This window comes from Agrilus planipennis, unplaced genomic scaffold (genome assembly GCF_000699045.2).
Source record: "Agrilus planipennis isolate EAB-ADULT unplaced genomic scaffold, Apla_2.0 scaffold7, whole genome shotgun sequence".
Taxonomy (NCBI): Eukaryota; Metazoa; Arthropoda; class Insecta; order Coleoptera; family Buprestidae; genus Agrilus; species Agrilus planipennis.
The window spans coordinates 241,259-265,798 of NW_020439340.1; the positions used below are offsets into that span (position 1 = coordinate 241,259).

The window sequence follows — 24,540 nt, forward strand, 5'->3', positions numbered from 1 at the left end:
ATTTATTTGTTATAAAAACACAATTACATAATTTAAAGTTAATAGTAAATGCTAAAAAGTGAGGTTTAATCATTTCAAATTATTTACATGCGACTAGATAGTTATTTAGTTTTCAGTTAAGTCTTGAATACCAGATTTTTACATATACATATAATCTATATACAATAAAGTACAATTGGCAGTTGAAATGACATTCATGAGAGGTTTGGTAAATAGTTCAATTTTAATAACAAGATACATTTTAAAACCATTAATTTTAACAAGGGCGTCTACAATTAAATGTAACTTCAAATTTTTTAAAAGACTGAAAGTTTTCTTCTTAAATGTATGTACTTAATTACATTTAATTGAATACAATGTTTGATAATGTTATCAACTTTAAGCATTGTAAAAAGTAATAATCTGCATTTCGGTAACTTAATATCATATACAGAAACTAAATTTAAATGATTAACTACTTCAAAGAAAGCTATTTTCCTTTTGAGATTCAAAAAATTTGAACTTCGTAAATATTCAAAACATCAACCTAACAGAATATTCTCAACATAAAATACATTATAAAAAAAAAAGAAAAAACAGAAAATATAAATATTAAAATTCCACTTACAATTTACATTTTCTTCTGTGTCTAATATAATATGTATTTCAATGGTCTTATTTTAAATTATTTTCTTCATAAATAAACAAAATTTACTGTAATTATGACGGCTTAAACTTCTGTAGATTTGGGTACAATATTTGACGGACTTTTACTGAAAATCCCTCCTAGAAAAGAGTTTTGATAATTGATGGGTTTACTCTTGGCTGACAATTTATCAGAACGGGTACAAGTACTTGCTGATGTCGATTGAAAAGACACTGACATTCCACTATCTAAACTTCCCACACTTCCGCGTCTTTGGGCCTTTTCTCCTGCAACTACACTGACATGTTAACCCATACTAGTGACTATTCAGTTATATCATTAATTGACTTACATTGATCATGAATATCCAACAACGAATTGCTTAATGCCGAACGTTTCATTTGTGTATCATAATTGGTTTCTTCACCATCTACAAAACCCTGATTTTGGCCGTAAGGGCACGGACGGGGACACACTTCTACATCAGCTACTCCACTGTCACGATTTTCAGTTCCTTAAAATATTAAATTAACTTCTTTATACTTATATACACAATTTTCAAATTTGTACTTTGGCGCCAAGTTTGCCATTTATATAACTCTAATACAGTAGTGTATTGCGGGTTACATAAATAAAACTGCATTTTCTTAAAATTGTTAAGTGTAAGTTTAGTATTAATATTAAGAGGTTTTTACAACTAATATCAACGAAATCATTATTCATGCTGTAGATAAGATTACGGATGGATTTTGTTCATGATTAACGAGTACGACTCCTTTTTTAAATGTTTAATATTTACATAAAATATTTTGTTAAAAACGAAAGTCAAGTAGTGTGTAATAAGAATTGTGAATGGGTTGTTACTACAAATAAATAATTTTTTAAAGGACCAGAGAAGCCCAGATGGGGTTTTTTGCCTAATAGAAAAAGAATGGAGTCCTAATTATTTTATTTACTTCATTAAAACCTCCTTATATACTTATTAGCAGACATTACTTTAATTTGAGAATTTTCTGTAGAAGTTATACTCCTATTACAACAAAATTAGATGAATTAGAATGTTTTTCCACGATATAAAGATGTGATTTCATTTCGAGAAAGATATACACATTTTTTTTATTGACCTATGTTCATATATGGAGGTTTCAGCAAAGTACAAAAGTTGGGGCTCCTTAGTTTCAGTTGTAGGCCAAAAACAGTTTAGGAACTCTCTTTTGTTTAGTTAAAATAAGAAATTTCCAAATTTCATATTATTTCCTTGCTTTTCAATTTATTCAAAACATGGCTGCCTTTTGGGTTGCATAATTAAACGGATTTTTTCATAAATAAATTAAAGGTTGGTAGTATTATATATGGTGTAATATTTGGAATGTTACAATTCTGAATGTATTANCCAAATTTCATATTATTTCCTTGCTTTTCAATTTATTCAAAACATGGCTGCCTTTTGGGTTGCATAATTAAACGGATTTTTTCATAAATAAATTAAAGGTTGGTAGTATTATATATGGTGTAATATTTGGAATGTTACAATTCTGAATGTATTAAAAAGTAAAATAAATACGTATCCGGTCGTGATTAAAAATTGTGAATAAGTGTAGCCGTAAATAAATACGAATATTAATATTTAAGGTTTGTACTAATATCCTCTGCTTTTAGTTCAATATTTGTTAAGTTTCGTTATTTACCTGATCTGTTAGTTCGGTTAGTTTTTTGTCTCTCAAGTTCAGCTTCAATTCTCAGGTTTTCCATCTCGTCCATTTCTAAAATTGATTCTTTAAGATCTTCGGCAAACTTGCACCTATCGTGTTCATTTCTTGCATTAAAAGTTATGAGAGCCTTTCCGTCAACGCGTTGGGAAAGCCGAATACCGTACGGATAATCTGAAACAGGAAATTATTATTTGTAGTATTTTCCATAACTATTGTATGTAGTGTAAAAATACTTACGAGGAACTTGGAATAATGTTACGACCATTCCACACAATGGATAACTATTTCTAAATGTGTAGGTAACTGAAGACTTCTTTTTACTGAGAATCTTCGTTATAACGAGTAAATCATTAAAAAGGAAAACTTCTCTTTGGTGTACGCCAGGACGTTCTTTCTTGTATATATCTGGTATTTCATACAATCTACAAAAACACACTAATCGCCGATGGGGAAGAGCCAAATTGGGTTTCTTTCCCACTATGGTTGCTTGCACTTTCATTACTTGAGACACATGATCTGAACCAGGCTTAAATTCGTTTGCCTTTACTCTTTCGTAAACACCAACTAACATATCACTATCTATGTCACCACAGTCGTCTATACCTCGTAGATTCTTTATGAAGTCTTCCAAACGCATTCTTCTCTCTGGCTTTATGTTCGGAGTATGCAAGTCTGTGTTTAACATTATTATTGCAAACGCCAACACAAAAATCTGTAATAAAAATATATGTTATCAATTATAATTAGGTATGTAATCCAGGCAAATCTTACCGTATCAGAAGACCTAAGTCGAGCTACAACATCTACATTGCATTGGCAGTATCGCCTATTTTTCTTTTTATTACAGAAATAATTTATAGAAGTAATTAAAGCCCTGAAATCGACTTCTTTTTTATTTTAAAGTGATAAATGCATATTTTCCAATGGTTCAGANGCCAACACAAAAATCTGTAATAAAAATATATGTTATCAATTATAATTAGGTATGTAATCCAGGCAAATCTTACCGTATCAGAAGACCTAAGTCGAGCTACAACATCTACATTGCATTGGCAGTATCGCTGTGAAAACACTTCCATTAATCTCTCTATCTTCTGTGCTTCTCCAGGCATTCGAAAATGCTGTTGGAATCGCCTGAGAGCAACGTCCACTTGCATTCCAGAGAGATCCAATTCTGCAGCGAAACATTCCAATACTGCCATGCAAAACGGACTTTGTAAATGTCCCAGATACTCTCCTATCATCTGTTTGCTCAGTCCTTTTCTGGATATAAGGAATCGAGCTACTCCTTGGGGGGTGTTCTCCAAGAATCCCCTTTTAATTAAGTACGCAATGCCCCTTTCTGGCTTTTTATTGAACAAATTCAAACCAACCCTGTACTGACGTTTTCGAATAGTTTCCGATATCTTGTAATTAGCCGGTTGCTCAGATCTTTCGATGTGGTAATTTGAAATGTTTCCTATACTTGTTTCAAGCACTGGTTCGGAATATTCATTAACTTGACCTTTTCTTTTCCAAACAGGCGATCCTGAATTGAATTCATAATGAATTCTATCAGCAGAGATACTGCTATCACTACCAGAACTCTGTACACTAGACAGCGAACCATTTTCGGTACTTTTACTGAGACCATTTTTTTTTCCGCTGCCACTTCTTTGTTCTAAAGATCTCGAAGTTATGCTAGATGTTCTTTTTGGTACTTCTGGTGGCATTTTCTTCGAGCTCTGACTGCTGCTGCGGGATTTAAGGAAACCATTGCTACTTGTATTACTTTGTGAAATACTGCAAGTACTCGAATTGTAAATGGGTTGCAAACTGTGTGGTTCATGTTTGTTTTCCACCACGGGCGATGAATAATAATGAGGAGTACCATGTCCGTGTATGCTACTGTAATTATCCCAAAAAACAGTAGGAGTTCCCGATTGACTTCTGGGTAGAGAGACACTGTCCACATTTCGCCTTTCTCTCAAAGACATCGACCTTACTGGTGCGATTCTTAATGTTCCGCATTCGAGATTGCTAAAAAAATACACAATTTATTTCATTCTTTTTTATTTATTTCAACAGTGTGTAAGTGTATACCTATTGAATGCATTTGTATATTCGTTTTCACATTGTTCATTGTCACCCAGAGTACTTCTAGCATCTTCGCCATTTAGGGGTATCCTCCTGCTGATTCTCTTCTCAGCTTTAGCCATGGCTGTTATAGCGGCAAACTTCTTCAGAAGAGTGTATCTTCTAAAGGCTCTTTGGATTGTTAAAGCGGCATTCCTGGCTCGTTCGCCACCATATTTACGTTCTAGTACTTCAATTTGCTTATCTAATAAGTCTTGAGATAATTCGTACCTAAAAATTTAAATGAAAATTGGTTGCCGTCTTTTGCTTAATTGTGTACATTTCTGCATGAATTACTTACATTGTTTGTACTCTTGATCTTTTCAGAACATCACCGTTTCTCAAGGAGCCCTTTTTGTGAAGAGCCTGAGTGACAGTGACATAGTTGGGGTTGCTGGAAGCAACTCGGTGAGGTGTATGGTTTACTGCTGAGGACGAGTAGGACTGCGACTGTAAATAGGTAGGAGCTTGAATATAAGTTTGTTCTTGAACATGTACACCCATAGTTGGAGATATAGGGGGTTGCTCCATTTTGGGAGGAAAACTGTAAAAAATTGCAAAAATTAGAACCACTAAACATAGATTCTCATAAAGACAAAAAGATGCATCTAACGATAAGTGGTACCACTTTGTACACAATTTCATGGACGAAAAAATTTATTAATCAAATAAATTTAATTAAATTTTGATACGGTGGTTAACTGCATGCGGAAAAATTAAGCTTATTTCCTATTTTTCGCAAAAAGGTAATTATGCTTACATTCCAAGGACGTGGGCCTTATAAACTAGTTCCCATCTCATAAACTCAAGTGCTATACTATACCGAGTGCTTCTGGTTTATTTACGTTTACATAAATAAATAGACAGTGACAACCCTATTTACAGTAGCCGAGTAATTGACTCCGGAACTGTAAATAAGTTTTATTTATTTATATTACTACTGCCCTCAGAATATTCTGACTTAAAGTGCGTTCAGTAATAAATATAAAAAAAACTTTTTTTAATAGGTACTTAATAAAATCCAAAAAATTACTTTTCAATTTTTTTCCCTTCAAAAATAGAAATTATATCATAGGCAGATACTAAAAAGAAATACTTAATACGGTTTTTTTAGAAAAAGTTTTTCGAAATTTATTAAATTATAATTTAAAAAAAGTAAAATTGAAATTTTTAATTACCTTCCCACTAAGAATCCAGAAATACAAATGATCATGTTGTTGTTAAAAAAAATAACAAACTTTTAAAAACTTAAAACTGAACAAATTCGAGAACAACCACTTTTCAGAGTTTTAAGGTGTCTGATTTGAACGATGTATACATTCCAACTAAGAGCAGCTGATGCTCCTCCAATATCTTAAAGTCTTAAAGGACTTCTCTGGGCCACATGTGCACCTCGAAAACGTACCTTTCGGAAACAGGGTCGTACGATATCATACAAAACATTAATAAAAGCATAAGTTTTAATACCAAATCGTATGAAAATTTCGAAACAATTACGATATGAGGAAGTACATTTTTACAGTAGGTGCATATAAAAAAATATGCTGAACTAGGAAAAAATGAAGTTTTCTGGAGTTTAAAAAAATTTCAAATTTTAATGAGACTGAATATTATTTTAATTGTTTTACTGGTTGTAATTATATCTCCCTATCATTCGCAAATAGCTACTATTAGAGACAATTTCTAATAATAGTAGCTCTTTCCACTTTAAGAACAGTGTAGAGACAGAAACAACTGTAGGAGATAATTACAAACTAGTAAAACAATTTAATTAGGTGTTTTATTGAAATTTACAATCATTAAAAAGTTTAACGAGCTTTAACTATTTATCTAATACGTCATATTAATATCTGCATATCACGATAAATGGAATGTGTACTAATAAGTAGGTGCTAAAAATCTTAAAAACACATTTTAAAATAGTAATATACACATGTTAAGTAACAAATGAAAGTGTTATTGAAATAAGGGAATTTTGTGGGAGGCGCCACTGGTGAAGTTCAGGTACTTTGGCAGATAGGAAAAGAAAGGAACTCTGGCATAAAAAAAATATATCTTGCGACAGCTGCACCTCAGAGGCAACTGGTAACACATGTCGTATCCTACGAAATTGCTCTTATAAAGGTACTGAATCCTCAAATTATGTTCCGAAAAGATCGTCTCGTTATACACTCATGGCGAGTTAATAACCGAACAAAAGAATATTCTACTACATTAACGATAAGTGATTAACGAGAGGCATCATCTTTTGAAAAAAAAACGACGAGATATAGGAAAATTCGTACAAATACTTTCAGTATTACGTAGCTTCCATTAGTGTACAAATTCAGAAAAAATTATTTAATTAAAAAAAAAATATAATAGAAAATATGTTNTATGTTCCGAAAAGATCGTCTCGTTATACACTCATGGCGAGTTAATAACCGAACAAAAGAATATTCTACTACATTAACGATAAGTGATTAACGAGAGGCATCATCTTTTGAAAAAAAAACGACGAGATATAGGAAAATTCGTACAAAGATCAGCCATATATTTTTCATATATATATTTCATATAAATAATAAAGTCCAATAAATGCAATTTAAAGTTTCTGAGCGGTTACACATTGTTCGATTTGTTTAGGAACCATATAGACATGGTTGAAAAAGTATATTTTACACGATTACCAAATTATACATTTTCCTTTATACGACAAAAAAAAATGTGGCACTTCTTTTGCCTTACCTGTATATAAGCACTTTACAAATACATTAATTAAATTAATTTTACTGGGAAATGATATCAATAACAGTATTATTTACAATTATTCGTTTCACTGTATAAAGAAATGAATTTGACAACGTTTTTCGTATTTTACTGTATACTGGTATAAATTATCCCAAAAGCAGGAACAGATGCCCAAAAGGATAGACAGCAGGGAAGTGGTAGTGGGGCCATGGGCACGCGAGCTAAACATCTGCTTTGCTCATTTCTTGCGGCAGAAAACAAGTTTCAGGTAAAAACAGTTCGGTAAATCTAAATACTTTTTTGGAAGAGGCGCGTGCCAGTACCTATTTCTTATCGGTCCTAAAATAATAAACAAGCATAAACACTGTATATAGGTACACAAGTAACTAAATGGTAGCGAAGATGTTTACTCTAATATCGTAATCGTGTTTTACCTAATTGCAAGAAAAACTGTTTTCTACTTAATTACGTAAAATATTTTAAACAGAAATTGTACCTAGTTACAATTAGCTTTCTAACTGACGTAAATCTCCTACAAACTTTAACAGTTTTTTTCGGTAATAACTTTTAAATTTGCGTAGGCACGCTAAGTTTGCGGAAGTTGATTTTTGAAATATGACTAAGTATGCATCTTTAGATTACTTTCAATGATTGATGAACGGATTAAGCTTGAACAGCGTGAATATGAAAAAAAAAAGTGGTCCAAAACTAATTGTACGTAAAAATTCTACAAAATTTGCGCTTAAAAATAAACAATTAAAGTGCCAATATATCTACCACGACTGCGTACAAAATGATGTACATACCTCGAAGGAGCAGTGTTGTATGTTTTCGACAAATGACTGTTTTCTAATCCAAATTTAGCGAACTCCTTGGATGAAACGCTATCTTGGTCAAGGATAAGACGACTGCAAAGTTACGCAAGATAAACTCTCAATACAGCAAGCGGTTTAAAACCGAAGGATTGCCTCTTGATTATTGATTTATTATTATGAAAGTTGCATGTACATACATACGCGATGCATACCCTATTTGTTCGCCCTTTTTTTATGTCAATGCATCAATTAAAAAAAAAAAATAATAGCCCTTCCTCAGATAAAAACAACAGTGCATAATTAAAATATAAAAAGTTGTCACTTTATTCTTAATTGCTTAAATATTGTGTATGTATGTACTAATGTAGCAAGCATGTATGCAGGCAGTCGTGTTGTGTTCTTTTATAAAAGAGGTAAAACTGTAAAAAGTTTTAAGTTTTATATACCTATTACAGTTACGTCTGAACTAAATATAAAAGCTAGATGTGTAATTGCACCTTTCCACTGAACATTCAGGTATAGTTTTTAATTATTGTTACATAAATCCCATGGGTAAAATTAAAGCAATTAGAGCATCCAACCATAAAAATACTAAACATACAATTAGTTTGCGAACAGTACAGTTATTTTATAATGTAATTTTTCATGCGAAAAATAATTCAAACACAACCTGCTAAGCTGCTATTAACTTTTATTATTATTTTATCATCTCAGGTTGTCTATTTATCAATATATCGATTCAGATCTTCGACAAAAATAAATGTAGTAGCAGAAAAGTCAGGAGGTTTAGTCCTAAAAAGTGCAAATTTCATCTTTTCAGTCCAATATAATACAGATATAAAATAATAAAATGAGAAACAGAGGGTAACCGATGTTTATTTTTGCAATTTATGAACTAGATAAACTTTGTGTATCTAATTGCAACATCATCACAGTAGATAATGGTAAACTTGAAAGTAACAGTGAAAACATTTCGTTATTGTAGTTGAAGTATTCTTAAAATTTGCCTTTAAGCAGTAGGTCAGCTACAGTAACGTAGCAATCACAATTTAGTGACCTTATAATGGAAACATAAATTTATATTTACGATTAAACTTACCGAAAGCGCAACACCCGTATCACATTTTACACGTTTTTCTTTAATAACTAAAAATGCATCTCAAACATGTCTGAGTTTGGTGAATGTTTAAATCTGTAATTGCTATTGTTGGTATAAAAGTACTTATCGGTTTAGAAATATGATACAAATAGGCGGAAAAGTGTTATACGTACATTCAAAAATATTTATAACCAATAAAAGAACTGTATCAATGTACAAAAAAATAATAATAAAAATGTAGTTAATAAGTACAGGTAGGTTCAGAAAGTTAAGAGTATTAAAATATCACTTTTGGACTGCCCCTTGTAGACCTGTGTTTGACAAAACAATAATAATAATAGCTTTCATATTGTAATACGCATTTATTTTCTTATTTAACGTGTTTCAGTAACATTATACATGCATAATTATATTTCAGTTACTCTATTTTGAAATAAAATCTACCTATTATTAGTTCACCCTAGACGTGACAATATTTTTGTAGTTCGTTACTGTGTGCCCGATGTTTAAACCAAACCGGGTCAGTCCGCGCCATGGACAATAATTGCAATTATTTACAAACGCTCTAGTACACAGGTTTCATTTAGAATACATTGAAGTCAATAAAAATCTACAATCGTAAAATCTATTGTAACCCACAACGTTAAATTCGCGAGGTCACAATTTTGTGTGACCCACAGTATTCAAGCTGTACAATTAGGTACTTCATTTGTCAAACTCTGGAAGTATTTGTCTATTTAACTTCANTAATTAGTTGTATGAAACCAGGGGCCATTCAACTCGAAACAAGTTTAAAATTTTCATGAAGCATTTCTTGCAAATTAGTTTTTTATTATCACGTAAAACAGCTTTACAATTGTGTAGTTAAATTAAAAAGCTATTGTTATCTAAATGATAAGCAATTAGTACTATTATCTGTAACAAAAAGACATTATCAATGATTAATATAACAGTTTAAAACACTAATAATAACATTAACGTTGCCTTTCGGCGTTATTCCTGCAATAAATGTAGAATGTAGGTACCTACATTAGAATGTACGTTTTCCTGCGTGGGCTCAAAATTGTAGGCATATTGTATAAAATAAACAACCCACCTAGTACGTAAAATATGTTTAAATTAATAAATATTTTATTCTGCAATATTCATATTGTAGAGACAATAAGTCGAATGAATCTCTGGTCACCTGTGCTATTGTACGTATTTATATTCGTATAGGTATATAAGTATGTAAATTAAACTAATTTCACATAAAAATTAATGTGAAAAGTAGGCAATCAAACGATTTTATCTTCGGCTTAAACGAAGTGAAAAGGAAAAGTAGCTCGTTGTGATTACCATTCGAAATCGTGTTATAATTATTTACTTCTTTGCAAAGTTATTAAAATAAACTCTGCTACGGCATACTTAATTATCTAACTAGATTTTTTCACCAATTAAAAATACTCATTACCCCAACAGTAATACTANAAACCCATAAACGTGGATCATGCCACATTTTAATATTATAACAGCGAGTGGCCTACACTAATAATTGATCTTGTATTGCTGAATTATTTATATTATGGTTAACTGTACATCGAGTAACTAATATAAACGTTAAATAAAGGGAGAATAAAAAAACAATACATGATTTATTTCCTATCATCAAAATGAAAATAGATAATAAATAGGCTTTGATAAAGAGTCCCTATGTATCATATCAGAAATGGTAACTTCTACAAGGCGGAAGTGGTTAATGTTTAAACTCCTACTGACACTTCGAAAACGTAAACTAGTTTTTTACCTAATAAAATAAGACAACGTTCGAATAAGAAATCGAGGCATGGTTTGCAAAGTAAGTAGGTAAACAACAGAGTGCATGATGATGTAAAACAACGGTATAGAAGTAAGACATTTTAACAGGTTTCACCCATATTAGCGACATGCTACATGGATTTTTAACCATGCATCATTGTATAAGACTACGTACCTATCTATTTACGTGTAATTATGCAAATTTTCTAAAAGCAAAACGTGATTGTACAGAGAAATTCGCTTATTACAATGACTTTCAATGATTGTGTCTAGTTTTTTTTTTACAAACTGGGTCGCTATAACCGGTAGATTTCATTATGCAGTGTTCTATTACAAACGATCTTAAATTAAAAACTCCAAGACACTTGGTATCTCTACGAATATTTAAACAATAAAAAATGCACAAACTAATACACATGTGTTATCAATTCTGTTTTAGTAAATCGTATTTCCGGTTTTGATCTTCTATGTATTCGCTGAAGTGTTCAAAACGTACTTTTATAACAATAAGGAAGTCAATTATTTACAAAATGAAACGGTAAATGTTTTCAAATCAAACGTGTACAAACTGTAAATAAATTACGAAAAAGCGTGCGTATTTTTTTAAATAAAACAGGCACCTATTTAATTGTTTTTTTTTTATATAATAAAACGCTTACACTATAAAAAATATATAAAATTAGTTATATGAGAAAAACTTTATTAAAAGTACAATCACTACAATAAGTATTAAAGCATGTACTTGGATCGTATACATGTACGTATGTACGTACGGATGCATGTATATGAATATAATATCTTACTGTGGGTATATAAAAGATAATGGCTGCGAGTGTATGCATAATGTATGTGTGTTCAATACATGGCAAATAAATGTAGAAATCTCACTGTATTCACTGTAAGTTGCTAGCGCGATAAATGAAGCATTGTTTGCTACTGAATAATGATAGTTTTATTGAAGTTTTTTAAAATAACTTCGATACTCAATTCAAGAATCTTTTTTTGGGATGACTCACGTAAGTTTTCTACTTCAAATTTATTTAAATGACAAACCACTTTCTCTAATGTATAATAATAATAATAACAACAACGCATTTCACGTAATTTAAACATATTGTTTTGACCTTTACATTAACTATTAACCCAACAAGCTTTCTTAATGCGTATAACGCAATATTATCTTAAAAACGGTAATGCAAAAAATTAGAATTAGACATTCTAACTAACTCAACAAAAGTTAGTAACATAAGATAGAAGAAATTGTCCTACAATTTTGTAAGATCACTCATGAGCCTGTCTGCCAGTCTATCTTTTAACATCTCCAACAGGTCGGTCTCAAAAATATCGATACGAATATAATTAAATTTTTATAAAGAAATATTGTAAATGTATGGCGAAATCTGGGATTAATCATCCCATTTGCAATTGAAGTAAGATACATAATACAGTAATGGTTCGGGAAGATATTACTTTTAGACGTGGCTGTTTTTTTTTTCACAACCACAAAAGGTAGATTAATACAATGGGCATTTTAGCAACAAAGAAATTCACGTAGATTCTACAAGTACTTACTCTACATGCTCATTATTGCAATTGCGTAATAATTGCATGTGTAAATTATGTGAAAAAAGTACCTGCTGTAGAATAGCTGTATATCTAATATGCTGGTTAGTAGGTATACTTTAGCATAAATTAAAAATGCGACACAGGAACCTACCTGATCTTTTTTCATAGTTGTATCTTGCACATCAAAATCTTTTTTTTTTTTGTAATTGTACCTACTTATTTCATTTTGTATTTAAATTAAATGTTTAATAACAATCCAGCAGTATTTCTACAATAAATTAAGTCAGGCCGAAGGTCGTGTAGCAATTAAATGCCCATGCATATTACCTATGTAGAAATAGACAAAAATGCCGATTGATTATCTTATAGGGCACTTAAATAATAATAAGACCAACAACTAGAGAATTATACGACACATGTATTTGTCTGATAACCGAACACACTTGTTTAGTTTAGAAAGCAAATTCAATGACGGGGACTGTTGCTTTTATACGTAACAAGGACATTTTGTTATTAAAAAATTTAGTATGGTTTTTCGAGATGGATTTTTTATTTTTAATCCACTGATTCGCGAAGCGGTTACGTAAAATATTTTCAGTTGACTGAATAAAGAGATTAACAGCATACACATTATCTAATTAGTTTATTATTGTTACATCGCTGATTGATATTTTTTTTTAGAGTAGGCTGATAAACTAATTTTATTTCTAAAAAAACATTGCAGGTAATATAAACATTTAATAAACCTACGTAATATAACGGAATGGATTGAAAAACTTGAATAAATCAATTAATAAAACGGCATGAAGGTTTTAATTATATTTCGAAAGATTATGCTGGAAAACGACCAATGAATATTGGTTCTATCTTATTATTATAACACCCGCAGATAATTAGATTTTATTATTAGTGAACTAATAACTTTCTGTTATTGTAGTCGATCTAGTCAATTCACAAGTTGAAGAACTGGTTGGTGATTTTACACACAGACAGTAGGCACAAAAATATATAAATTATAGCCTTGTTCTTATCGTAAAACTAATTAATCCAATTGGAGAAAAAGTCTCGCGATTACTACGTACTAGGTCCAACAAAGTGGTGATTTTAACTTGTACACGTTTATATTCGTTTAAAAATTTCAGTGTTTAAATATGCAAATTTGGACAATTGTATTATGTAGTATACTCCTTTAGGCAAATCATCATGTTAGTAGAATTACATCACCATGAACCAATGCAAACAAAACAATTACAGTGGTCATTTAATGATGGAAAATACGCCAGACTAATAAGATAGGAGTAGAATGTAGAATAAGAAATACATCACTTTTTTTATATATCGTCATTGACACACAAAAACTCATAGTAAGAAAATACAATAGTTATTATGTACGTCTTCTTAAAATTTCGTACACATGAAGGCTATAAGCCTTAAGCGTTTGATAAAATTATCCTCATGTCTAGAAGAAGGGTATTCTTTGCTTGTAAAATTACTGTAGGGTTTTTTTAAATTTTGTTAATAACTTCCGTAATAAAATTGATAAAACATAATGCACAGGAAGTGAAAGAGGTACCTGCTGTAGATCGGCTACCGGTACAGTACGATTCCACCCCGCGGTCNCCGACATAAAAAGTTGCGGTGTTATTAATTAATAATATTATCAACAACATATTGCCACTGTAATAATCCAATGTATTTAAATCATAAACATGATAACAAACAATATCAAAACAATGACACCTGGGAGATCTCCCTCAGCAAATAATAGAGGTTATGTTTACATACATATATAAATTAAATTTATCACAGGCTACACAATTTATATTAAAACTAAACGTTTTATTGTAAAAAATTAACCATGCACCTCGTAATTTTTAATTTTTATCTATTGCACTTACCTTTCTTCCTGTAATCTTTTTAACTCTACCATTTCCAATTCGAAGCGAAGATTGCTGACTTCGCAGAGTAGTAAATCCCTTTCGTTAGCCACCCCATCTAATTCCCGTTTCAATCGAATTATCTCTTCATGTTGTTCGCGAATAAAAGCATCTTTTTGTTTTAATGCTGCATTAATGTCGAAATCGCCTCCTGCCATTTCGAACCTCCCACTGTTGTGTTCACACATTTCGAATTAAAAAAAAACAATAACTTTAACACGAACACACCGAACGACACGTTCCATGTAAATTTTGGAACAGCTATAAGTGTTTTTTAAAAAAATATCAAAGTATCATCCACCCCCATCTAAGTTTCTTTATATTTTTTGTGAAATGTACTGTCAAGCTAGATACATATACACGCCACCTTGCTAAAGCACCCGTTTATCGACGTTGCCGTTTCTGATTGCAAAAATTATCATCATGCAATCGATTAACTACAGTAGCCAATAAATTTAATGAAAAAACGATTAATTAGAATGATATGAATTAGAAATTTGTAGCATAACATCAATTCAATGAAATAGAACAAGACTTTCGTATCTTTGTTAAATGTACATGCACTTTTCATCTGAGACAAAATTTAAATTCGTTTCTTTTTAGCTTGTTTTATGTGATAATATAAATAATTCAATTTAATATGTATGTAGGTGCATAATTAATTTTCTTAGATTAATAGGTTCTAAATTATAAGACCTAATTTTCGGTCTGTTTTACTAAATTTTTCTGTAGTAAATATTGTTTACACTCGAATTTTTTCTGCGAATGCAGCTTATATTTTATGATTTTTTATCAAAGGACAGCATCACCTTTTGAAAAATACGACGCTGTGTAGGGAAATTCGTACAAATACTTTCAGTATTACGTAGCTTCCATTAGTGTACAAATTCAGAAAAAATTATTTAATTAAAAAAAAAATATAATAGAAAATATGTTTATGAAATTGTAGAAAATGCCATCATTTTCTATTAATTCTACCTTGAAAACTGCTTAGTTTAAGCAATTAACTTATGTAGACCAGTAAAGCCAATAATAAATGATAAAGGCCACTCCAATCAGTCAGTATGTTCCTTAACTATACCAACTGACTACAGTATGTGTTACATGCTTTATTGTAATGCTTATATCTGTATGTCCTGTATTGTATGGTTTAGTACGTACCTACCGGAAAATAAAGAAAATACAGTTATTTCAAACTGTAGCCTTCATATCAAACATGTTGCACCGTCAAACATTAACTTCAGGTGTAAAAAAGTTAATTTTTGACGAAGCAATCCGTAGCTGTTAATAATTCTGTAAAAATCCACCTAGTGATTTTCGTGGTATATTTCTTTTGGGATTGAAAATGTAAGAAACAAGAATTGAAAATTATTGTTGTGTATATTTGGTTGCTAAAAAAGAACCTGTTGTTCGGTCATTCAGTCGCAGGAAGTAAATACATTTACTTTCCCTTATTAACAAATCAATTTAAAAAGGTAACTGTGACACTGCACTTTCTATATTTAATGTACTTCCTGTACTGTCCTGGCAGTACATATACATATAACAGCGTCTATTACAACATCTATTATTTGTTCGGTTATTCCAACAAGTNTGCTTTTTCTATTGATTTACAGATGGCGCGGATGTAGTTTCTATTTCTTTGGATAGCAGTATCTATGAGTCGAGGTATCTATGATATATGATATTCATAGATATATTGTGGTTGGATTTTTATTTGGAAAAATATCTTGTTGAAATCACATTATCTTGCTTAGGTGTTGTTATTATTTCATTTTTGTAAAACTGGAGTACTGTTTTTTACTATTTCGTGATAGTTATCTGCGTTAAAACAACTATATTGTGTTTTTAAAGACGGATCAATATTTTTGCGCATTGGAAGTTCCTTTCGGGAGACTTAACTTATCGAGTGCTTGACCTAGATAAAATGAACAAATTTTACTAAAAGTGCTATTGTAATAGTGAGCGAATAGTTTTGAGCAAGTTAATTTATCGGTTGGTAAAAAAATCTTCTATTTCTGTCTGCAGAAGTCAATATTGTGCTGCTCAAGTTTAAGCATTCGCGATCAATTCAGAACTTATTTCAACTGTTGATGACCTTGTAGACCGGGAAGGGAAATAGTAACCGAGAAATCGGAAAATATTGATATGTCTTTCTTAGTTAACAGTGATTGTTAATAGTTTGTTGTTGCTATTTCGTTTTAAGAGAAGAACATAAATATTCAAAATGTTTTCTGGACTAACCAATCAAGTCAGTTCTTGGATGGGGTCTGTTAAAGGTGACCAAGAAGAAAAAGTTCCCACCCCTACTGAGGAGAATACTAGCATTGATACTGCCGCCCCTGAAAAGAAAGATATTAGGTAAGAATCTTAATTTATCCACCTGCATGTTAGTCTTATTGACACATTGACCTGTTATTGATTATAATTTTGCATTTTGAGTTAATCACCACTTAGAAGATATTTGTTTATAATGCATTAAAATATTACTTTTAGTCCAACCAAAGCTGGTAAATTGGACATGTTCTCTAATGTGAAAAGTCAAATTGGTGGTATAGGAGGTTGGCTAGGTTCAAATATTCCAAAATTCCGAAATAAAGAAGGAGAAGAGCAAGATCCTAATGATCCACATCAGTATCAACCAGTTGGAGATGCTGAAGCTCCTTCAGACATAGTTAATGTTCAAAAGAAAGATGAAGACGATGATAATTCAAGGTAAATATTCATACTGATATTAAAACTAAACAGCAGCAGAGATGCTTTAGTCTTCAAATTTGCAGTGCTACGGGTGGAGCTGATTCTGCTCCTCAGTCTGTTCCAGAATCACCAACTGAAGATAAGGATGGTCAATTTGGCAATGGTAAGTTACAAAATAACTCCCTGATTGCATCAGTTTGAGCATTTTACATTTGTATAAAAGTAAGTTTTGAATGTTGATTAATTAATTAAGTAAATTTTTTTGGATTTTTCAGTACAAAGTAAAGCTATAGCAGGTGCAAAATCTTTTGGAAGTTTCTTGTATTCTGCTGTCAATAAAGCTGGCAAGACTGTGAGTGAAGCTGGAGCTAAAATTAAAAAGACAGTTGAAGAAAATGTAATAATAATTTTGTTTTTATATAATTTGTTATTTGTAAAAGTAAATATGAATATTTCAGAGCATTTTGGGTGAATTTAACAAAGAACAAGAAGCATTTGTTAAACAACAACAGCAGGGAGATGCATCCAGTGCTCTCCCTCCATGGGTTGGTTCTCCAAATGAGGAGAGTTTGAAAGAAGAATGCTTAAGCTTGTCCACAGACAGGCGTAATTTCCTTCGTAGTCCACCAGCAGGTGTTGATTTTCACTTTGACTATGATATCTCTTATCCTGTTGCTATGGCCATTATGGAGCAGGATCCGAATTTGGAAAAAATGCGCTTTGAACTTGTGCCTAAAGTGTATGTATCTTATGTCATACAATGCATTTCGTTTGTTTATTTATTTACATAAATTCTCTTATACAGAATCAGTGAAGAAAACTTTTGGAGGAACTACTTCTATCGTGTTAGTTTAACTTGTCAGGCTAATGAATTGAATATGATGTCTAGAGAAGGTGAAAATCAGCCCGGTACTGAAACCGTTACTTCTGGGCAACCAATAGGTATTTGTAACGAAGTTATCAAATTTAATTTTTTCCTTGTTTGCAATAGTCGAAACAGAATTTTTCTGAACACATCAAAGACTAAAGAAATTTTTTGTATTTTGTCACTGTCAAAAATTTATTAAACATATAGTAATATTCTACCTAAAGCAAAAAATAATTGTACTTCGAAGAGAGCTGTATAGTCCGGTTTGACGGCGCTGGTCCAGAATAGATGATCCTTCAGTGAGTTCACCATTGGAGTCATTTATCTGACATTTTCTTATCAGCTGGTGTTATTAGTATCATTGGGTAACGTGGTGAGGGCGTAAAATCATTCGGCACAGCAGTGTTTATAAGCCGTCACGATGTTCCCTGAGGATGCCAATTACAGCAGTTGACGAAACGACGGATAAACGATTCCATCGGAGGATTTAGCGAAGGAGAAAAGCCAATTCTGCGCTACCATTATCGCTCGAATATGGAGCTCTCTTCAGATAATGTCAGCCATGAAAACCATATCATTTTCGGTACTTGCTGCCCTTAATGTTTTAAGTAATAACTGATTTATATCCTTTTGCAAATTAAGCTTTTAAAATTTTCTAGCTGGAACCATATCTTATTTCATTTTCGTTTTCTTATTTTTTCTTTTATGTTAGAAAAAACTGAAAAGAGCCAAGGGTCACATGAATTTGTTTCTGATACTTTGCAAACTTCCTCTAAAGACCTTGTTGAAGTGCAGGAAGGTATGAAGAAATTAACTCTTGGCTCTAAAATCAAAGGTAAGTTATAAGCTTGTCATTGAGCTTCTTATTCTTCTTTATTTTTAATTAGTAGTAGTAAGTTTATTAACTTTGGTGTTATTCTCCTAAACCTGTTAATGTTGGGAGAATAATAACTGATTTGTTTTAAAATGATCGCTGACAGTTAGTTTCCTGTTTAATTGACAGCTTAAGAGGAAAGGGTCAACATAGCATCCGATAAGGTTTCTAATACTCTTCTGTCTTAGTGTATTTCATTTGATATGCTAAGAGTTGGGAGCTCTTGCATTATCATAATCATAAAAAAAAGAAACAAAAACAAATTACTTTGCCTGTATAACATATGTAATATATTGTTAGAGGGTAATCAATCCTTTATAGAACAGTATTAATAATTTGTATTGTGATCAGTACCTATCTGCTAATTTAACTATGTATCTGGTGGTTCCCACACTGCCGCGCTCTCCTTAACTACTAAGTGGTTCTTGTAATTAGAAGTCACAGCTTCCTCTTTATTTTTTTGTTTTATTTTTGAGATATGTGCTAACACTAATAGTAAATACTCAAATACTGCATTGGTTTAGGAGGAATCAAACTTTTAACTGCACTTTATCTTTCCTGCAGAAACATAACACTTTTGAGCATCAATTGTTTGAAAATGTTTATGTACATCTATCATAACAATCACTTATTTAAATAAAAAATTATTAAGAAGCATTTTAACTGTATTTCACAAAAGAAAATTTGATTTCAAAGTAAGCCCCAACGAAATACGTGTAAGCTAACGGCGCTCTGTTTTCTTGTAACTTTAATATTTCATATTAATTTAATTATTTAATATGCATATTTACATGTGGTTTTTACTTGCACATTATCACATGAAATTAATCTTGAATAGGTATTTTGCATATAAATACACAAATTGTTACCACCTTGCCCTTTATAAACACGAAGTGGCAAGTGCTTTTTTTTTCTTAATAAGAGGTAAATAAAAATAAGGAGCAAAGCTGTAATCTTTTTATTAGATCCTCTAAATGTTGTACTTAAAATGTGAACAGTATTTTGTGTTAATATACATGTAAAAATGTGAAAGTTCATGAACAAGGTGAATCGATGTTCAAATGACAATATCTTTATAATTGATTTTACTTGCAAGTGGTTAAGTATTCTGGCATACTATGCTTAAATGGTATTCGTATTAAATTAGATTGAAAACGTCCAGGATTACTGTTGTTATGTTTGGAAAAATGAAATTGATGGAGATATTTGCTGCCATATCCTGGACACTTACGTTTGTTTATCTGTATAGTTTAACTCAACTGTCTGATACTCTTGAAGCGTTTACAAAATTTTAAAATGTACCTTTAAGAATGTTGTTGGCAATAGTTTGCAAAATATAAAAGTTGAGAAAGTTGTATAAGGAGTTTTACAGTGATTTTGAATATTTACACGAAACACCAATAGTAACATTCTTAACAATTGAATAAATATTTGAACATGTACACATTGTGGTGCTATNTTTTAGAGTAGGCTGATAAACTAATTTTATTTCTAAAAAAACATTGCAGGTAATATAAACATTTAATAAACCTACGTAATATAACGGAATGGATTGAAAAACTTGAATAAATCAATTAATAAAACGGCATGAAGGTTTTAATTATATTTCGAAAGATTATGCTGGAAAACGACCAATGAATATTGGTTCTATCTTATTATTATAACACCCGCAGATAATTAGATTTTATTATTAGTGAACTAATAACTTTCTGTTATTGTAGTCGATCTAGTCAATTCACAAGTTGAAGAACTGGTTGGTGATTTTACACACAGACAGTAGGCACAAAAATATATAAATTATAGCCTTGTTCTTATCGTAAAACTAATTAATCCAATTGGAGAAAAAGTCTCGCGATTACTACGTACTAGGTCCAACAAAGTGGTGATTTTAACTTGTACACGTTTATATTCGTTTAAAAATTTCAGTGTTTAAATATGCAAATTTGGACAATTGTATTATGTAGTATACTCCTTTAGGCAAATCATCATGTTAGTAGAATTACATCACCATGAACCAATGCAAACAAAACAATTACAGTGGTCATTTAATGATGGAAAATACGCCAGACTAATAAGATAGGAGTAGAATGTAGAATAAGAAATACATCACTTTTTTTATATATCGTCATTGACACACAAAAACTCATAGTAAGAAAATACAATAGTTATTATGTACGTCTTCTTAAAATTTCGTACACATGAAGGCTATAAGCCTTAAGCGTTTGATAAAATTATCCTCATGTCTAGAAGAAGGGTATTCTTTGCTTGTAAAATTACTGTAGGGTTTTTTTAAATTTTGTTAATAACTTCCGTAATAAAATTGATAAAACATAATGCACAGGAAGTGAAAGAGGTACCTGCTGTAGATCGGCTACCGGTACAGTACGATTCCACCCCGCGGTCAAAAGTAAGACCGGTAAAGTCTTAATCTACTATAATTGTATACAGGTAAGGCAAAATATTCACCGAACGCAAAAATTACTTTTTTTTGTGAAAGTGTAAGGTATATTTTTCAACCACATCTATCAGAAAACATCGCCTGTCCTAAACTATCAAAACTCTCAACCTTTTGAACAAAAAGTTATACGGATAGTAATACCAACGATTTTGATGACACCCGAACATTCGGGGAGGAATCGTGCCAATCCTTTTGACCACAGGGCGGTAGTTGTATCGATATTAAATTTATTATTATGTGTAGATAAGCACCTGACAGTGGTGACGTGTTTCCGGAATAGGGGTAGACTTCCACAGGCATCGGTAACGGTGACATATCGGCTGGACTGTTGATGACGAGTGGTGCACATTATTCGCACCCTGTCGTGAACAATAGAGTGATGCACCCTCACAATAGTACGATCACTCACGAGCATACGAGAATTGCCACCACACGCGTTATTATCTCTCGGGGCGAGTACATGATGTCCCCGCATGATAACAACAACGAAAAACAAATCACCTTTTCCTCATTACGCACCAAAAATGTTATTAACAATTTATTTAACAGCAGTAGAAACAACAACAACAACAATAATAACAGCACCTTTTGCACTTGACTGTTACTTCGAAACTGGCTGCGATATTCAACAGTAAAAGTGAACAACCATCTATAACTAACTAACTAACTATCCAGTACTCTAAGCCGTGTTCAACCGCGAGTACCGCGAAACTTTCTATTGACTATTAGCGCAGTTCCTTTTTTTACACTTGGAACAAATTTTTCGCTTTTTGGACACAAGGCATTGTTTCTATTTTCTTTCTTTAATAAACTAATCCACCAGCGGGTGCTGTCAGCTGACTATTAAGTTTCTGTTATTATTTTTGCTGTAGAAGAGAAAGGTGTCAGTGGCGCAGAAGTGGGATCCAGCACGAAATACTGACGTCACCTGAAGACCTTGATGCAATTATATCATTGAGAAAAAAAAAAAAACAACAATCTGCACCATACGGAAAATAAATAATATCATATTGAATATCCCACTGACCAAAAATTTTCTGAATTTTTGAAAATCCAAAGAAAATTTATGGTTTTTCTTTTCCAAATAGAAGCGAGATCATAAAAATTACTTTAGCTTTTTGCATTCAGACATAGGAGTTGAAAAAAGTCGTGTATATCTCACATTTATTCGCCCCTCCTTCTCTCTCCTTAGCTAGAAGAGTACAATGGGTTGCTAAAAACCACGGCGGGTTTAAACTTTAACCGGAAGTACATATTCATTGCGGATGCTGTAAAACTACACACGTTTATAAATGCCAACGTGTACCACAGGTATTGTAATAACAATCCAACCATTGTTAAAAACAATTACCGGGTAGTGTTCATAATTGATAATTTTTTAAGAAAATTACGGTAAATAAAACTTAATATATAAGTATAGTTAATATGCAGAGTCAATAGGTGCAACAGCGAAGTTCTTTAAGGATATTAAAAAATAGAAGTCACCATTTTTTAAAATCACTTCCTCTTAAAATTGCAAAAATCAAAGGACAGCATCACCTTTTGAAAAATACGACGCTGTGTAGGGAAATTCGTACAAATACTTTCAGTATTACGTAGCTTCCATTAGTGTACAAATTCAGAAAAAATTATTTAATTAAAAAAAAAATATAATAGAAAATATGTTTATGAAATTGTAGAAAATGCCATCATTTTCTATTAATTCTACCTTGAAAACTGCTTAGTTTAAGCAATTAACTTATGTAGACCAGTAAAGCCAATAATAAATGATAAAGGCCACTCCAATCAGTCAGTATGTTCCTTAACTATACCAACTGACTACAGTATGTGTTACATGCTTTATTGTAATGCTTATATCTGTATGTCCTGTATTGTATGGTTTAGTACGTACCTACCGGAAAATAAAGAAAATACAGTTATTTCAAACTGTAGCCTTCATATCAAACATGTTGCACCGTCAAACATTAACTTCAGGTGTAAAAAAGTTAATTTTTGACGAAGCAATCCGTAGCTGTTAATAATTCTGTAAAAATCCACCTAGTGATTTTCGTGGTATATTTCTTTTGGGATTGAAAATGTAAGAAACAAGAATTGAAAATTATTGTTGTGTATATTTGGTTGCTAAAAAAGAACCTGTTGTTCGGTCATTCAGTCGCAGGAAGTAAATACATTTACTTTCCCTTATTAACAAATCAATTTAAAAAGGTAACTGTGACACTGCACTTTCTATATTTAATGTACTTCCTGTACTGTCCTGGCAGTACATATACATATAACAGCGTCTATTACAACATCTATTATTTGTTCGGTTATTCCAACAAGTGTTTCACGATTATAAAAACAAAATAGCATAATTATTAAACGCCGATTGGCCAATGATATTTTAAAAAACGATTGCACTTGATTGTTACGAATGTGGTGGTGACAGCAAACACCAGGAATTGCATGAAAAAGGTGAATGGCACTGATCAAACCATTTATTTCCTATTTCATCTGGTCACAAGAACAACGTTTCTGTAAAGTCGGCGGAAGGAAGTGCATTGTACCTTGTATCAAGAAATTTACTTTGCACTTACAAAAATTCAGGGACGTAACTATAGATTGCCCCAGGTGGGCCAATGCTCATGCAAAAAAACTGACTACGTCCCTGTAAAAATTTAATCTAAATCAGTCCTTTTAAAATTGCTTTAGTTGTAAAAGGGATTCGATACTCTTAACTGTACCAATGGATATAAATATACAGTATTTCAAGAGTTTTACATATAAAAAAATACATATTTAAACTAATAATGTAGGTATAATACACAAACAAAATAGCAGAAATAATAATAGAATTAATTGAGTAGCTATACCTACATTGTATTCTTAATTAACATACACATAGCTACCTAAACAATTTAAGTACATAAATGTATGAAGAACACAAAATCCTTTTTTTTTCATTAGCGTTAAATTTTGGTCTAAGGATAAGTTATTTATTTTAACGTGTGAATAACTATACATGTAAACACACTTACTTATTAGAAGGGAGGATATCGACACTGTAAAACGTTAAATAAACCAGAATGTCACACACAACTCTTTAATGCTAATAAAATTGGTAAACACAAAAATATAAAATTTTAGCGTTTATTATTAGTGAAGCTTGTGTTTAAATTGGTGACGCACATACGAGAAAAGTGTAAGAAATTGAAAAAAGAAAGAAAGAGTTTTTTATTTATATACTGTAATCTACATCCTTTGAAAA

General features: G+C 31.5%; 2 protein-coding genes across 10 annotated transcripts in view; one reads left to right on the top strand and one right to left on the bottom strand.

Annotated features, from left to right (window-relative positions):
* LOC108739901 (IQ motif and SEC7 domain-containing protein 1) lies at nt 1-22,155 on the bottom strand. 7 transcript variants are annotated; one of them, XM_018473995.1, is made up of 8 exons: nt 21,545-22,155; nt 4,754-4,996; nt 4,420-4,683; nt 3,345-4,356; nt 2,575-3,049; nt 2,314-2,508; nt 978-1,139; nt 1-918 (listed from the first exon to the last, which is right to left on the bottom strand). In XM_018473995.1, exons 1-8 carry the CDS (start codon nt 21,766-21,768, stop codon nt 710-712), a joined length of 2,784 nt encoding a protein of 927 aa, XP_018329497.1. In that variant the 5' UTR covers nt 21,769-22,155; the 3' UTR covers nt 1-709. The 7 variants fall into 7 exon arrangements, with proteins under 7 accessions (XP_018329497.1, XP_025834401.1, XP_018329502.1 ...); XM_025978616.1 differs by lacking the exon at nt 21,545-22,155 and adding an exon at nt 14,358-15,147; XM_018474000.2 differs by lacking the exon at nt 21,545-22,155 and adding an exon at nt 9,097-9,777.
* LOC108739917 (synapse-associated protein 1) overlaps nt 16,079-24,540 on the top strand; it is a 12,674-nt gene continuing 4,212 nt past the window's right edge. The window contains exons 1-8 of one of the 3 annotated variants that reach the window (XM_018474043.2): nt 16,080-16,757; nt 16,893-17,111; nt 17,162-17,256; nt 17,369-17,490; nt 17,552-17,832; nt 17,899-18,035; nt 18,674-18,796; nt 18,965-20,190. In XM_018474043.2, the coding sequence (XP_018329545.1) occupies nt 16,624-16,757; nt 16,893-17,111; nt 17,162-17,256; nt 17,369-17,490; nt 17,552-17,832; nt 17,899-18,035; nt 18,674-18,796; nt 18,965-18,969 (1,116 nt within the window). In that variant the 5' untranslated portion in view covers nt 16,080-16,623 and the 3' untranslated portion in view covers nt 18,970-20,190. Of the gene's footprint in view, nt 16,758-16,892; nt 17,112-17,161; nt 17,257-17,368; nt 17,491-17,551; nt 17,833-17,898; nt 18,036-18,673; nt 18,797-18,964; nt 20,191-24,540 lie in introns of those variants that run through there. The other 2 variants (XM_025978619.1, XM_025978620.1) reach the window with 2 other exon arrangements.